Source organism: Poecilia latipinna, unplaced genomic scaffold (genome assembly GCF_001443285.1).
Source record: "Poecilia latipinna isolate Pla-1442-1.1 unplaced genomic scaffold, P_latipinna-1.0 Scaffold144, whole genome shotgun sequence".
Lineage (NCBI taxonomy): Eukaryota > Metazoa > Chordata > Actinopteri > Cyprinodontiformes > Poeciliidae > Poecilia > Poecilia latipinna.
In genome coordinates this window covers 433,681-449,012 of record NW_015112760.1, presented here as the reverse complement: position 1 = coordinate 449,012, position 15,332 = coordinate 433,681, and the positions used below count along the sequence as shown (strand labels likewise).

Here is a 15,332-nt window from a genome sequence, read left to right as displayed (position 1 = left end):
TACAGCACCTTAAGCTTAACAAGCTTAACAAGTAGCTTGTAGGCTACTGGTGGTGTTGTCTATGTTCAGCTACGATTCATTTTGCCCCCCAAAAAGTTGATTCCTCCCCCCTTGTTCGTCTGGAGCAGGGGCTGAGTATAACAGGGAGTCTCTAAGAATCCACCTCCCACTCCCTTCGCTCACACACATCGGTCAACCAAACAGCTATTTGAAAGCCATAGGGGGGCCAGAAATAGTTTGGAAACCACTGGGGGGGCCCAGGAGAAAAAATTTGGGAACCACTGCCATAAACTGTGTGTTCCAATGAGGCTTATTTGTCAGGAAGCCTTTAGAGAATCAACACACCTGTAAGCAGGTATGCCCACATTTCTGTATTAAAAATGTTTTTTTATTGGTCTGATGTGGTATTCTAATTTAAGATGTTATGTTTTCATTAACTGTAAGCAGAAAATCATCATAAACAGAAATAAGGCTCTCAAACATCTGTCTGTGTGCAATTAAGTGCTTCACATGGTGATAAAGTTCCTGAAATAAATGGGCTTTTCTGTAATATTAATGTATTGAAAGGGTCTGTAAGATTCAAATGGACAAATATGGTACACAAATATGTGTAACATTCAGAGAAGTTGTTTTAACGCAAATGAAATGCACTTCCTTGCTTGTTTCACCGTTTGTGGTTTGACCAGCGCAGCAGCCTCAACAACGTAAAGAAGTTCACCGGGGAGAAGCATCACGCCTCAGTAGATCTGAACAGAACTGCAACAGATCCAGCACTGATGCACTCTAAATCACCCGTTCTGGGTGTTCTTTACGGAAAAGCATCCATAAAGCGCTTCATTTTTGCCTTGTGTTTTAAAGACAGAGAATGCTTTTAGGAAGCCATTAACTTGCTGCAGTGAAAACGTATACTCTCCGATGTTCTGCAATCAGATGCCATTGATAACCCGGAGGAGAAGAAGAAGAAGAAGAAGTCGGGCAGGTCCGACGAGCCCGAATCAGGTCTGATGGCGGCCACTCAGCATTAGTCACATTACTACATAACTCAAAGTTGCAGCGACCTTGGCAGTGTGAACAGCTTTTTGTTTCTATGAAACACTTTTTGTGTCCCTGAATAACCTGCCAATGGCGTGTTGCTATGACAACACCCCTGTCTGATCCAATGAGTCGGCTCTAAAAGCGCTCTTTGCCCGTGTTGACAAAGGGACAGTCTACCGTCTTCGTCGACAGGAGGTGGCAGAGATTTCTGCGGCGATACGTCGGTGTCCACCGGCCTCGCCAGCGACTTGCTGAGGAGGTCAGAGTATTTCTCAGTCTGGCCAACGATGAAGTCGAGCTGAAGGTCCAAAGCCTTCTTGCGCTTTTCCTCCAGTCTCGACTGCTGTTTGAACTGTACCACCTTTAAGCACAAAAATCAACCTCCGTCAGATTTAAAATGATTTTCTTTCAAATAAAAAGATAAAAATGATGTTTCATCTTTTACAGAAAGGCTCAACTAAGAACTGGATCGGAAAACTAGTAAGTGGCAAGACAACAGAACAAAACAATTACTGTAAAATTGTCTGTATGCAGCTTGTTAGTAAACAAATCACAAAATTATTTTTGTATTAAATATACTCAATATAATGACTAAAGATTTGAACAATATAACAGCTGTAACTGGATTATAATTAGTCTGGATTAACTGCACTTAGTGGTTCTGATCTGTATTTGGTTTATCTGGAATAATTTATGTCGGATCGACCCAGACCGTAGGCAGTTTTTTTTTTTTCCCCCAGAGTTTGATCACTGCTGAACTGAACTGAGCAAAATGGCTGGCAGTAAAGTATCTTGAGAGAACTTTTGTTTTAAAATTAAAAATATATCAGATATGAGAAGAACAGAGCCAAGAAATGTATAAAGATGTACACATTCTCATAGCATATTGTCATATTTTGCCTAGAACATCTTTTGACAGTAAAGGAGTGATGATTTTTGGGCAAAAAATTATTTGGGTGATTATTTCAGGAAGGTGTCAATATGCTAAATTAAATGTTGCCACTGAATCAGTCATGACGGCTATGCTTCTGACTAACTGAGCTGATGTTTAAATTTGAAATGCAGCAGGGATGTTTTTGACCTTCTCAACGTTGCTCCAGAACGCCCGGACTTCCTTGGCGATGGACGCGGCCACTCTTCTGATTTTGGCGTGCTCGTCTCGCTTGGCTTTCTCCTCCTTTTGCCTCAGCTCCTCATGATGTCGCATCACCATTCGCACCACCTAGCGATACATCAGCAGAACGTGTCTAAAATGTTTAACGTGTACGTCAGAGATGCGTCCCTGTTCATTTATCGTACTAAAACGTTATCGTTCCAAAATTGTAGTTCTGTCTTGGACCGATGCTTACCTTTCTGGCCACACCTCTCTTCCACCGTCTCTCCTGAGCGAAGTCAGCAGAGAGCCACTGCATCTCCTCACAGAGGTAATCCCAGTGAACTTTGGTCCGCTGCGGCTCCGGCAGACGGGAGAGACGCTTCGTTGACCAGAAACCTTCTTTCTTGAGAGCCTGGGTTCGATGTTCAATGTCTGCTTCCTACAGCGCACAAACACATTTTAGTCAGTGGTTGAAATTACGCTTTCCTGGAAATTATTCCCAGGCAAAAGGATTTAAAATTTAGTTGTCTAGACAGTTTAAATGAATTGAAAGGCCACAATTATGGCCATTCATGTGCATTTTTTGGGCTTTTCAGCTGCAAATTCAACTTGGTTTGATTTCATAATATTAGCTTTCAACAGCGTGGGGTTTCATTATCCCCCCCCTTCAAACTTCAAGGTGAGTGACACGGGGATTTCCCCCCCTTAAACTCAAAGAGCATTTGGCTTTGATGACAATGATTTTGAAACAAGAGGTCAGTATTTTAGTCCCTCTCACCCCCATTTACACAATTTAGAGTGCAGTATTGTTTGTAACAAAACTTGTAACAACTGCATAACTGTAAAGATATATTCTGCACGTTTCTTCTTTCATAATGGTTTTTCCAGGCTTTAACCACAGCCAGCTCCATTGTTCTGGGTATTTATTTCCTTTTAGTTTCCCCTTTTTCAGTGATCAACTTCCTGGTTATTTTGTCACAACGTTTTTGGGTCAAGAACAAAACTCGACCATGTTCCTGTCAGAAATACCACAGCTAAGGCATCAAAAAAAAAAAAAAAGGTGGAAAAAATTCCTTTAATCTGCAAATACTTTTACTAGTTTAAAGATGCAAATGGAATGTTTAGTGCCAAATCATGTTCACTTTTGGTGAGATAAAGCCAAATTGTGTTCCTATACATCTTACTCACATGTTTTGCCAGCTCTGCCATGTCAGCGTGCCGATCTCCACGGGAGCGATGGGGCGTGGTCTGGTCTGGTGGCGAAGAGGAGGAACTGTAGCCCACAGAGGAAGGAGAAACAAACTTGCCGTGAGGACCCCTGAGAGGCGAGCTCTTCTCCCGTTGAGGTGTCGTCCAATCAGGAGCGGATGAGGGGCAGTGGAAGGAAGTGGAGGCGGACGGTGAGGAGGGAGACGAATTGACCGCGACTCTATCTGAGATCCACTGGCGCACCTGAGGGCCGAGAGACGGTTGAGGAGAGTTTTACTTTAATGTGAAAAAGTGATGAATGCAAAAGCAGAGATGAACACGCTAAATCAAAGCATAAATGCTTTTATTTCTGTGATTTATTAATTACTTGTGTAGATGATTTATTTTTTTCAGTAATTTGTAATATATATATATATATATATATATATATATATTTCATTTCATTTTGATAAATATGGCTTATAGCTAATGAAAACACAAAATCTTTCAACTAAAAGAAGACTGCTGACTTGACAGTTTTCCAGCTACTACGTATACTCTACACCTACAGAATAAGCCAAAGAAGGCCAGTGGTAAAAGAGTTAGCCACTCAGATTGTAGTATCCAAACATATCACCAAGAAGTTAAGTGGAAGGAAAAAGTGCAGTGGGGAAAGGTGCAAAAGCAGCATAGAAGAGCAATCACGGGAAATTTTAGAGCGCTTCACGTTTCCCTCGACTGATGAGCTTCATTTTCCTGCAGGACTTGGTATCTTTCCAAACTGCCACATATACCAAAACTTGCTTTGATGACCATGATATGTTTGACTGGCCAGCAAACTCACCTGACCTGAACTACGAAGAGGAACAGTGAGGTATTGTCAAGATCAGACCCACCAACACAGATGAGCTGAAGACCATCAGTAAAAAATATCTGACACAACAGCAGTGCCACAGGCTGATCACCTCCATGTTACACTGCATTAATACAATAACTCAAGCAAAAGGAGACCTCGCCAAACATTAGAGTCTGAAAAGATGGCTGTTTACAAAGTCCCATCATCAAACATGTTAAAAGAAAGCATCCATTAATATTGTTTTTGTATGCAGCACTCTGAAGGCTCCGGACATGAACATCAATAACAACAGTCAAGTCAGTAGTCTTCCTGCAGATCACATGGGCCATTATATAACATTCAGTCTCATCGAAACACAGTCTGTATGTATTTACCTTATACACTATAGGTTTAACTACATGAACTGATTTACTGAAATGATCTGATCTCATCAAAATAATCTAATTTACTAGAAAACACCATTATACTGTCAATCATAGATATTTTGTGGTCATCCTCATGCAAAAAAATAAATAAACTAAAACTAGAGATGCCCATTTGTGTTAACAGTGACCCAAACTGAATGTCCTGTGAGCATGAGCCTATGTGGGTGTCTGACAACCACCGCTTACCTTAAGGAACAGTGCCTGTGTGTCAGTCCTGCTCTCTTCATGCTGGAAAACACACATGGCTTGAGCATGTGGCCAACTTAAAAGGAGCTACATAAAACCAACACTATGCTAATGAGTTGCGTTGATGGGCTACATGCAGGAGGAAGACAGTGGAAAACATGCCAGTAAACATGATCACAATGTTACACACCAAAGCTTTGCTATTAGATAAAAACAGAACATTTTTATCCCTCCAGGTAAAACCGGAGAACGTTGAACATCAGCCGAAAACAAACTGAAACCAGCTTCGACTGAAAAGATGCTTTAATGAACGTAACTGATGTGAAATTTTGCATTAAAAGATAATTTACTGATACTCATCTTAAACCTAATCAAGTGTACAAAAAGAACGACAGACAGTTCAGTAATTTCTTTAAAATGAAGCCAAACTGAAAAAGCGTTGTGTAGAAAAACTAAGTGCACCCTATGATTTAATAGCTAGCTTTAGCCCACTGAGATTTGCAGATATTCTCCCAGCTCTTGGGGTCGCACCACAGCATTTCAATCAATGAGGGGTCGCCACTTTTCTTTTTCAGCTGTCATGTTGTAGATCTGTTGCTGTGGTTGGAATCATTGTCCTGCTAACAGTTTGGCAGCATGATGTTATGGCTGCCCAAAGCATCATCCCTCCACCCTTTTGCCGAACAGTGATCCAGTTTCTGTTGCAGTTTTCTTCCTGTTAAAGTGGAGATTTTCCTCTCCGCTGTTGCCACACGCATGCTGAGTATGAGGGATTGCTGTAAAGTTGACTCAGTGCAAGTGATTGTCTGCCGTCGCTACATGCTCATGCGGGATTCTTTTGTTATTTTTCTGAGCTCTGAACAGTTTGACCTTGTGGTGAATTTGCTGGAACTTGACCTGTACATGCATTATTTAGTAAATTATAATATTATTAAAAAGTCTATGTCAGTAACTCAATTCATTATGAGACACAAAGCTCAGTTTCGCGTTTTTAAGACTGTATTTCTGTTAATTATGTTTTCTGCTGACGTATTTTGCTTATAGGAATTTAATAATAGAATATTACAACTGAACAATAAAAAAATATATAAAATGTGAGCTTAACTAATACTATGTTTAATATCTACTAAAAGGTTATTTTCAAAACGTATTGTTAATCTGACAAACGAGTGTCATCAGAGTACGTATTCTAATTTATTGGCCGCGACTATAGCTTGTCAACAACACTGTTACAAACCCATTGAACACATTAGCAATGTGCTAACAATCCAGCTTCTTTTAGCAGCATTTGGCAGCGACTTACTTTAAATGTTATGGATATCGAAAGGGTGCATTTTCTATTTTTGTTCTATTTTTGCTTATTAAATAACTACAACATGAAATGGAAATTGTGTGGTTTTGTACACCTGATATTAGTTTTAAGAAGTTTTAGAACCCGATTCGGGACAGATGATTTTTTTTTAATATGTCCAGATATGTGCAACTTTAAAATTAAAAGAGTGTATTTTACTTTTGCAAATGACTGCACTACCCAGCCATAGTTTGATCACGCACACGTAATGGTATGATTTTTGTTTGAAGTACCTTGTGTGAAGAGCTGGGAGTCGTCATCTCACTCCTGTCGGGGTCTGCTTCATCATCGCTGTCTTCTTCAGCGCTGCTGACCCGGCCCAACTCGCCCTCTTGGATGTCACTTGCTTGTTCGTCCTGATCTTGGTCCATATCCTCGCTCTCATCTTCTGCGTCGTCGGGGTAGCTGTTGGAGTCGTTGGGGTTGGTGGATGCCGTCTCGGTTTCGTCCCTCTCTTCAGCAGCTGAAAGCATGACAAAGGTTTGAGGTATGACGGGTTGGGGTGCCGAGACATCCTGCGGAGGGGCATCTGCCTCTTTTGTTGACGCTTCGGTAAAAGTTAAGGCCTCTGATTTGCTGGTTGAAGCTGTAGGGCGGACCGATGAAGTCTGCTGAGCTTTGACAGGAGTTGTTGCCGTTGATGTTTTCTTCGCAGAGCACGGCGTCTGATCTTTGTGAACGCTAAGAGCTGTAGACACAAACGGAGAATCGGCAGCTAAAACAGGTTGGGGAAGGCACTCCTTAGACACTGTGCCAGACAGAGTGATGTGGGCACCGTCCACATTCTGCTGCTGGGACACCTTTGCCTGAAGGGAGGGTGGGTGCTTCAGGAGAGGAGTCTCTCCTGGCTTAAAAAGGAGCAGCTTTGGATTTATAACAGCAGAGGAGTAAGTGGTTTCTGTGGACACTACAACGTTCTGAACAGATGGAGTCAGAGACAGACTCATTCTAGTTCCTTCTTGAGAAGAAACGCAGAACTCAGGCTTGACCGCATTAACGACGGCGAATCCTGGGGTCTGACTTGTAGTGCTGGAAACGCGCACCGAAACGGCAGAGGACATTTCCGGCCGCCCGCTTGGACCTACAGACGATAAAAACGCTTCCTGTTGCGGCGAAACTGTCTGAACCGCTGCGGAGCCGCTCATCTGTGTTAAACCCAAGTCTGCCGAACTGGTCTGTGAACAATGCGTCCCAGTTTGAGTAGTGACGTCGGCCTCCTCGATGGCGAACGAGTCAGACGTAACAGCAGCTACTTGAACTAAGCAGACCTCGCTTCCGTGTGCCACTTCTACAGTTTGGTTAGATTTTAGCACTAAATGCTGTCCCACCGGGTTATGAGCATCATCACTAGGCGATGCCAGCGCCTCCTGGGAGATGATGATGGTGTCAGCTTGCGCAACTGCGTGAATAGAGGGCTCGAGGTCCTCTTCTGCATTTTCCAGTAGCGCGTTGAACAGGTTCACCTCGTAGCCTGGCGAGTGAGGTATCTGCCCGCTGCCTCCAACGCAGATAGTTTCCTCGGCGACCTCCTCCACCAGACTGCAGAACTCGTACACCTCCACCGGCTGGGAGTGGAGCTCCACCCCAGCCTGGACGTCATCTTCGTACAGCTTCGGTTCCCCCGCTGAAAGCTGGTTGACGATGGCGGCCTGGCAGACGGTGCCGTCTTCCCGCTGCAGGAGGTAATTCTGATTCAGGTGCACGTTGGACCAGTCGCCACTGTCCCTGACCACCACAATTTCTTGAGCCTCGCCGGAGCGCAGAATCTCGGCGATCAGTGACGTCTCGGTTGAGGAGACTTGATCTGAGGTATGAGGCGTTCCCGCCTGCAGCGAGACCACTAGACTTGTGTCAGGCAGCGATGGCCCTGCAGGGGGAGTCGAGGAACTCTCCTTCAAAGAGGAGAACTCTGGCAGCATGTTGCCGGTGGCGTCGGTCGGTTCGTCCCCCGTGTTCTGTGGAGCCGCTTCCGGGGCGCCACAGGAGGACACTGAGATTTCTCTTCCAGGTGCAGACTGTCCGGCCTTTGACAAAAGATGAGGTTGTGTTTCCGAGTGGAGAAATGTCTCAACTGATTCCAGAGAGTTTGTTTTCCTCGTCTCCACTGCATCGTGTGAAATCTCTCCGACGGCTTTAGGTTTTGTTTCCAATAGGTCAGTTCGTTCAGTTTGGAGTTGAGATTTTGAGTCCTGTCCACTTCCCACTGACTCTGCAACCCCTGACAGAGTTTTGTGGCTGTGCTGAACTGTGTGAACCGGCAGCTCCTGGACTTTAAATCCAATACTTGACTGGGAACCAGAAGAGGAAGCGACTGTGAAACAGATTTGCGATTGGGGTTGCAGGAGAATATTTTCTCCGGTAATTTCCACATTTGTTCCAGTCTCTGGTTTGAACTCCGTAACAACCACAGCCCTAGGACCTTGTTGAGGTGGCTGGATCTGGTATTCCTGACTATTTGTGAGGCTTTTCTCTTTAATAGTTTGTGACCCGTATTGATGCTCTTCCACTGTGCTGTCAATCTGTGATGTGAGAGGAGGATGAGTGGGAGTGGGAAGTCTTTGTGTCCCAGACGCGGTCTCCTCAGAAAGGACCTCCTGTGAAATGATGGCCTTAACGTTGCTGCTTGGGAGAGTCCCAGGCAAAGTGTTCGTGGGGGCGCTCTCCATGCCGGGGTACGTGGTGTTGCTGCAGTCTGACAACGGCACTGCGGACGGATTTGTGAACGAAGGGACCGGGCGGTGGGCAGCTGCGACCGGCTGCGGGGCATGCCGTGGCGACTCCCCAGCCACATTCTGTGCAGCCTGGGGGTTGGCACCCAGCACATCCACAGCCGGGGAGGCGAGCTGCCGCTCCGCCTCCTCTCCAGATCTTCCTTCCTCTGAGCTGCTCCGACCACACACTGCCCCTATGGAGAGTAGAGACATTGAGACGTCAGAAAAATTTATCTGAATGATGGAGATCAGTGATTCCCTCCCACCCCAACTCTGGTGCCTAAGGCCCCACTATCATGCATGGTCTTGGGTGTGTGCTTGCTCAAGGAGACCAGACTCTGATGATTCCATCACATCCTCAAATGCCACAGAGTTTTGCAGAAGGCTGGTAGTGAAATGCTCATATGCAATGCCTTGTAAAAGTATTCATACACCCTTCTCACATCAACAACCACAAGAATAAATTTAGCTTATTGGGATTTAATGATATTGACAACACAGAGAGTAGAATTGTGAAGTGAAGGGAAAAGAATGGCTACAAAATTTTACTGTATACTATTATACAGTAAAATAATTATACAACTCTCTTCATAGTTATATTTTATTAATAACTATGAAGAGAGCAATGTGGAACTGAAGTCAGATTCCTTGTTTGTGTGCACAAATGTGGCGAATGACGTTGCTTCCGATTGTTTTTAACAAAAAAAAAAAAAACATTCAAAGTGTGGTGTGAAATTGTATTCAGCTCCTGTAGTCCACATTTTGAAGAACCATGTTTTGATGTAATTACAGTGGCAAATCTTTGAAGATCATTCTCTAGTAGTAATTTCATTTAAGAGCACATATCTCTATGCAAAATAGTGCAAGCTCAGCCAGACTGGATGGAGTGCATGTTTGAACTCTAGATTTAGGGATATCCGTTTTAACCAATGCAAGTCATTTTTTAAAGATATCATATCAATCCAATATGCAAAAATGTGCCAATTCTCAATTCCATCTTATTGCTTTTTGTGTTTGGCCATGCAACAGTTACAGTGATGCAGCACAGGATTTGGAGGCGTCAACTAAAGCAGAGAGGCGATGTGTGTGGTGTGGAGAGTTTTATAGTGTTGAAAAGAAAGGGAAATTATAAGATATATTGGTAAATATCAGTTATCAGCCGACACAGGAATATTAATATCAGATATTAGCCCAAATTTTCACATCGCATTCTTGATCAGATTCTGATTTCACAGAGCCATCATATTTTATTTCTGGCTTTATGTTTAGGGTTGTTATCTCCTAGACAGTGTTTGGTAGTGTCTCTCCGGTTTTCTTCCACGATACTCCTGCATTTGGCTCCATCTGACTTTGCATCAACTCTGACCAGCTCCACTGATTCTGCCTCTACGACATTTCACTGAGAAATCAGTGCTTTAAGACTGATGCCATGTTAATTTTGGTTTCATCTCACCAGACCAAACTTTTCAACATGTCTGCAGCCATACAAGGCTTGTGGCAGACAGCAAACCAAACTTTTAAGGACCTTTTTGTCCCTAATATGACTTGATTTCTTTTCGCCACTCGCCCAGAGAAGCCAGAGTTTTGTAGAGTGCACAACATATAGTTCCTTTGTCAACAGATTCTCCCACTTGAGTTGTGAATCTCTGCAGCTCCTCCAGAGTTAGACTAAGCCTCCGGTATGCTTTTCTGATTAATACACCCATTGAATGGCTGCTTAGGTCGTGTGGGCGGCTATGTTTGTCATGCCAAGCTCTTTACATTTTCAAATAATGACTAACCTAGTGTTGCACAGTAATAGAATAAAATTAAACCATGTTGTGATATTTTTAATGAATATTTTCATTAAATGTTCATTTTGAAATAAACCCAAGTTTTTTCCTTATTCTTTAGCAAGATGACACTGTCAATCTGAAAGAGTTTCAGCGTCTTGGCCAATGAAATCAACATCAGATGGGGAATCGAGTGTTCATCCAACAGACTGTTACTGCGATGCAGTGTGTGAATACTTGAAATGTAAAGATCTACAAAATACTGAATTCAAGTTACCACGACATCACAGATTCACACATGCTGATGTTGTGATTATGATGCCAATTTATACACTTAGAAGCTCAAGACTGAACAGTATCCTTTGGCTAATGGCTATGCTAATTAATCACCTAGCCCTGGTTTAAACTTCTCCACAACTTTCTCTGACTCGTCTGCCGCGTTCCTTGATCTCCATGATGATGTTTGCTCCCTAATGTTCTCTAACAGACATTACTCACAAGATGACCATATTTAGTACTTAAGTTACTTCAAAAGGCATTACACAATTCATACTTTACACTGTCTTTTTAATATTTACTATCTGTCCGAGTCATTTTAGCCATTTACAAGCCTGAATGTGTTTAAGTAACTAGAAGTCCCACTGTGTGATAACCCTGCAATTTCTACCTGCAGTCCGCACCCCGTTTCTTTCCAAGGCAGGCAGCTTAAGTCTGTGTTGAGCAACACAAACTCACATCCTGTTATTCATCCTGGTATCATCATTATGCAGTTTGAACACAAACAAAACATTCCATCATAAACCTGTAGCCACCCTCAGACAATATTAGATTCTGTGGACGTTTTGAGACGTTTCTGTGAGAAGTGAGATTAAAAACTGATTGATCGGATCGGGTGTGTTTGCAAACGACGTCTTACCTGTCTGTGGTGTGAGACACAGGTCTTCTGTGCTTTCTACTTCCAGGATGCTGAAATTAGGCTCCCTTCCACATGTTCTGAGGAAGTGGGGGAAGAAAAAAAAAAAAAAGATTAAATGATCAGTTGTGTTTCACAATTAAAGACTCTTGTGAAACAATGTTTTGCTCTCGCCACTTTTGCTCTGTGACATGTTTCTAATTAAACGGGAATGGAGGGGAGGGGGAATGATACATTTTTCATACTGGTGCGTATTGGAATTACAACTTCAGGGGCTGTTCTTGACACATTTCCAACTGGGAAAAATTTGACTTCACAGTACAGGGACTGCACACTATTGTCCTCCTTTCTGAGAGCATTAATGACTGCCTGCTGAAAAAAATGTTAAGTCAGCAGTCTTTCCCATGATTTGTGGAAATCTTTTTTTTTAATTGGCCTCACCTAATTTGGTAATTTTCTGAGAATCTGACTTCTAGATTTCTTCAGCTGCAAGCCATAGTTGTTTTAATTAGTATAAATTAACATTTAAAATAAATCACTCTCATAGATCTATAAAGGAGCATCAGTGATGTGCCACACTGACGCAGTAACTCATGGAAAAGGAGCCCAACCAAGTATTCAGTGCACAGAAATGATCACACATTTCAGACGTCAGACATTTGTTTGAAATATCCAGTTTTTGTTGAGCATATGTAATACTGTAATTATTTGAGACACTGAATTATGGCTGTAAACAATTATCAAAAGTAGAAGAAATAAAGCCTTGAAATATTCCTCTCTATCTGTAATGAAGCTATACAAAATACAAGTTTCACTTTCTGACATGAACGTAAAAAAATATATAATTCAGGTAATGACTGAAATAGTATGCAAGATGTACATGAGCACTATATTAATGAACTTGCCTCAGTGACAATGTTAAACAGTAATGGCATGAAGAAATTAATATTGAGAATGCTGAAAAGGAATGCCTCTAAGCTTGAAACGGTCTTCCTCCGTTAGTTGCTACACCTGGAGAGACCTTTCATGGGAAAACTCTCTGCAACATTCTTTATCAAAACTGACAGGACTCAGCTGAGCAGCTGGAGGTAATACGGCTGATTGTCCTCATACTTTTAGGTCCATCCACCCAAGCACATGGGGAATGTTGCTGCAGTCAGTTCACAAACTCTGGGTTTCTCTGTTGGAGTAACTTTTGCATCTCTCCATCTCAGAAAAAGAAAAAAAAAAACATACCAAAAAGTGTTGGTATGTTAAAGCATTAAGCATTCCTTTCATGAGAAGTAAAGAGCAGAGTCCAACTCAAAAAGAAAAAAAAAAAAGACAGTCCCCTCTGCACCAAACTTTGCACTTGACACAATGCAAGTATCTGTATCCTAGCAACTGCCAAACCCAGACTCGTCCACTGAATTGCCAGACAGAGGGGTACGATTTATCACTCCAGAGTCCATTGGTGGCGTCCCTTATGCCACAACTGCATCTGACAGTGTGATGTAGGACTTCAGTGTATCTGCTCTGACATTGAAACCTATGCGATGACGCTCCATGTCCACTGTTCTTGAACCAATATGAAGACCACACAAAGTTTGAAGGTCTGTAGCTACAGACCTGGAGAACACTTGAAACCTCTGCACACCATGTCACATTTTGTGATTTTACGTGGTTTATCGCTTTGTGGAAGAGTTGCCGTCATTCCCAATCACTTCTATTTCCATATGCTACTAAAAGCTGACTAAAGAATATCTTACCGGAATTTAAATGTTTTGAGTGGACTTATTGCACAGCCGGCATTCTATCACTGTACTGTGACTGACTTCCTAAGTGTGACTCGTTATTTTACAAAGGTTTACAGAAACTTTTAGGATGCCCAGGAGCTGAATTTTATACACCTGTAGCCGTTAAAGTGTGTGAAACACAGGGTCATTATAATGGATTGGTGACCTCAACATCTTTGATCATATAGTGTAATTTTTAAAAAATAAAGGACTGTAGCTTTACTCACAGAATAAACATGCGTGCTACTTTTTCTTTTACCAAATATATATATATATATATATATATATATATATATAACTGACAGCTTAAAGATCTGTATAACCTCATTTAGTATTAAAAAATGTATCCTGATTCATTTGATCTTTGTTTGTTAACACAAATGGGAAAAATGGGATTTAGAGGAAAAAGAAAACGTGTTTCATAACTATTCCTGTGACTATTAGTGTCTCACATCTGGTCATCCTTTACAAAACTTTCTGGGAGGGCCTATGCAGCTTTATTAGAGAGAGAAATGATAAAACAAAACAAGTATAAGTGTGTGTAGGGAGGGTGAGTAAGATGTCAAGTCAGTAGGGAAGCAACAGCACTGCTAAGCTGGACAACTCCTTGCTCCTGTTCAGTGTACAGGGCTGTGTTTCGCTGGGTAATGTTGCAGCAGTAATAAAAACCGGAGCAGCAGCTCCAAGTTGAACGTGCTGCAGTCGCCCACAGGAAGCTACTGGGAATCCTGCAGCACGCGCTCTCTCCAACGGGCAAAAAAAGCCGGTGGTCCAGCGCGCGCAGCTGGGCCTCTAGTCATTCAATCTTTGATTTGGGTAACGTTTCCTCGCTGTGGCTAGTTCTAGTCGCCACATGTACTCGGATCCACCCTGATAAGAATGTAACGCGTTTAACCAGCGGGTATGTCTGCAAGCACCGGTTCCGCCGATCATGTGATTCATAAATCGGACTTTTGCTTCCCGTCCGAGAGTGATCGGAGCAGCTTTCACCATAAAAAAATAAAAAATAAAAAAAATAACAGTGAACGCCTAACGTTACCGGTTAGCTAGCTAACGCTAGCCTCTACAATAAACACAGTGGGTTGTGTTGCGCGAAAAAGGGAAAGCAAGCTGCTAACTAGCAAAGCTTGAAGAGTTAGTAGGGTGCGATCATTTAATGCGCAGGCGCCCCTTTCCTCTCGCTGTTTGTTATGTAATGCTCCGGTTCTGAGACAGCCCGTTGAAACCAACACATCTGATAAATTACAACACAAAAAACACCAAAAAAGTCACATTAAAACCCGCTTGTGCACGTAAAACAGAAGGGGGAGGGAGTGGGGGAATCGCAAGTGACGTCACTGCGTGGGGTCAAACCTCTATAGAAAATTATTACTTACTTAATTTTAAATATTGAGAAATATTTCTTTAAACCTAAAAAGAGAAAGGTATAAAACGCCATTATAAAGTTTCATGTAAATTTTGCAATGAACATGTGGGGGGATACAAGGGGGTTTACAACACCTCCCCTCCAAATCATGACTTAAATAGAAATTCCTTTTGTTACACAGCGTTACACTTGCCTTCATTCGTAGTATCACTTTGTATGTAAGCATTCTGTTGTGCAATGCAAACAAATTGTGAGTTCATTTCCTTTAAAACACGCCACTAGGTCAAACGTACCCTGGTAACGTCCTGCCGTTAGTTTCAGCACCCCCTTATGTCCCCCCATTACTTCCTCCTTGCCCCCCTCCCTCTCAAGGCCGCCATCTTAAGTTCCCACCTACCTGAAATTTCCGACCGATTTTCTTTTACTAAATTCTCGCTGAAGGAGTCGTCATCCGCGCAAAATCGTACTCAATCCGTGATGCCGGCAGTCCAAACTGGCTCTCGGTACCCAACGAGGTACACCTAGGACTGTGGGAAGAAGTTAAAATACGGAGCGGGAGAGACTGGGTTTCGGCGCAGAATGTAGCGGTCGCGGGGAGGAGACTTTACGCAGCGAAATGGTGGCGGAACGCTGCTGCTGACAAAGTACACAACACTCC

The 15,332-nt window shown here is 42.7% G+C and overlaps 1 protein-coding gene across 1 annotated transcript in view; it reads right to left on the bottom strand.

The window, feature by feature from the left end:
* Positions 1-15,332, bottom strand: part of srcap (Snf2-related CREBBP activator protein) — a 46,911-nt gene extending 31,579 nt beyond the window's left edge. Inside the window, exons 1-7 of the mRNA XM_015029131.1 lie at positions 15,072-15,332; positions 11,537-11,613; positions 6,371-9,042; positions 3,320-3,583; positions 2,385-2,570; positions 2,117-2,257; positions 1,213-1,396 (exon numbers count right to left, since the gene is read on the bottom strand). Of these exons, the coding sequence (XP_014884617.1) occupies positions 1,213-1,396; positions 2,117-2,257; positions 2,385-2,570; positions 3,320-3,583; positions 6,371-8,803 (3,208 nt within the window). The 5' untranslated portion in view covers positions 8,804-9,042; positions 11,537-11,613; positions 15,072-15,332. The remainder of the gene's footprint in view (positions 1-1,212; positions 1,397-2,116; positions 2,258-2,384; positions 2,571-3,319; positions 3,584-6,370; positions 9,043-11,536; positions 11,614-15,071) is intronic.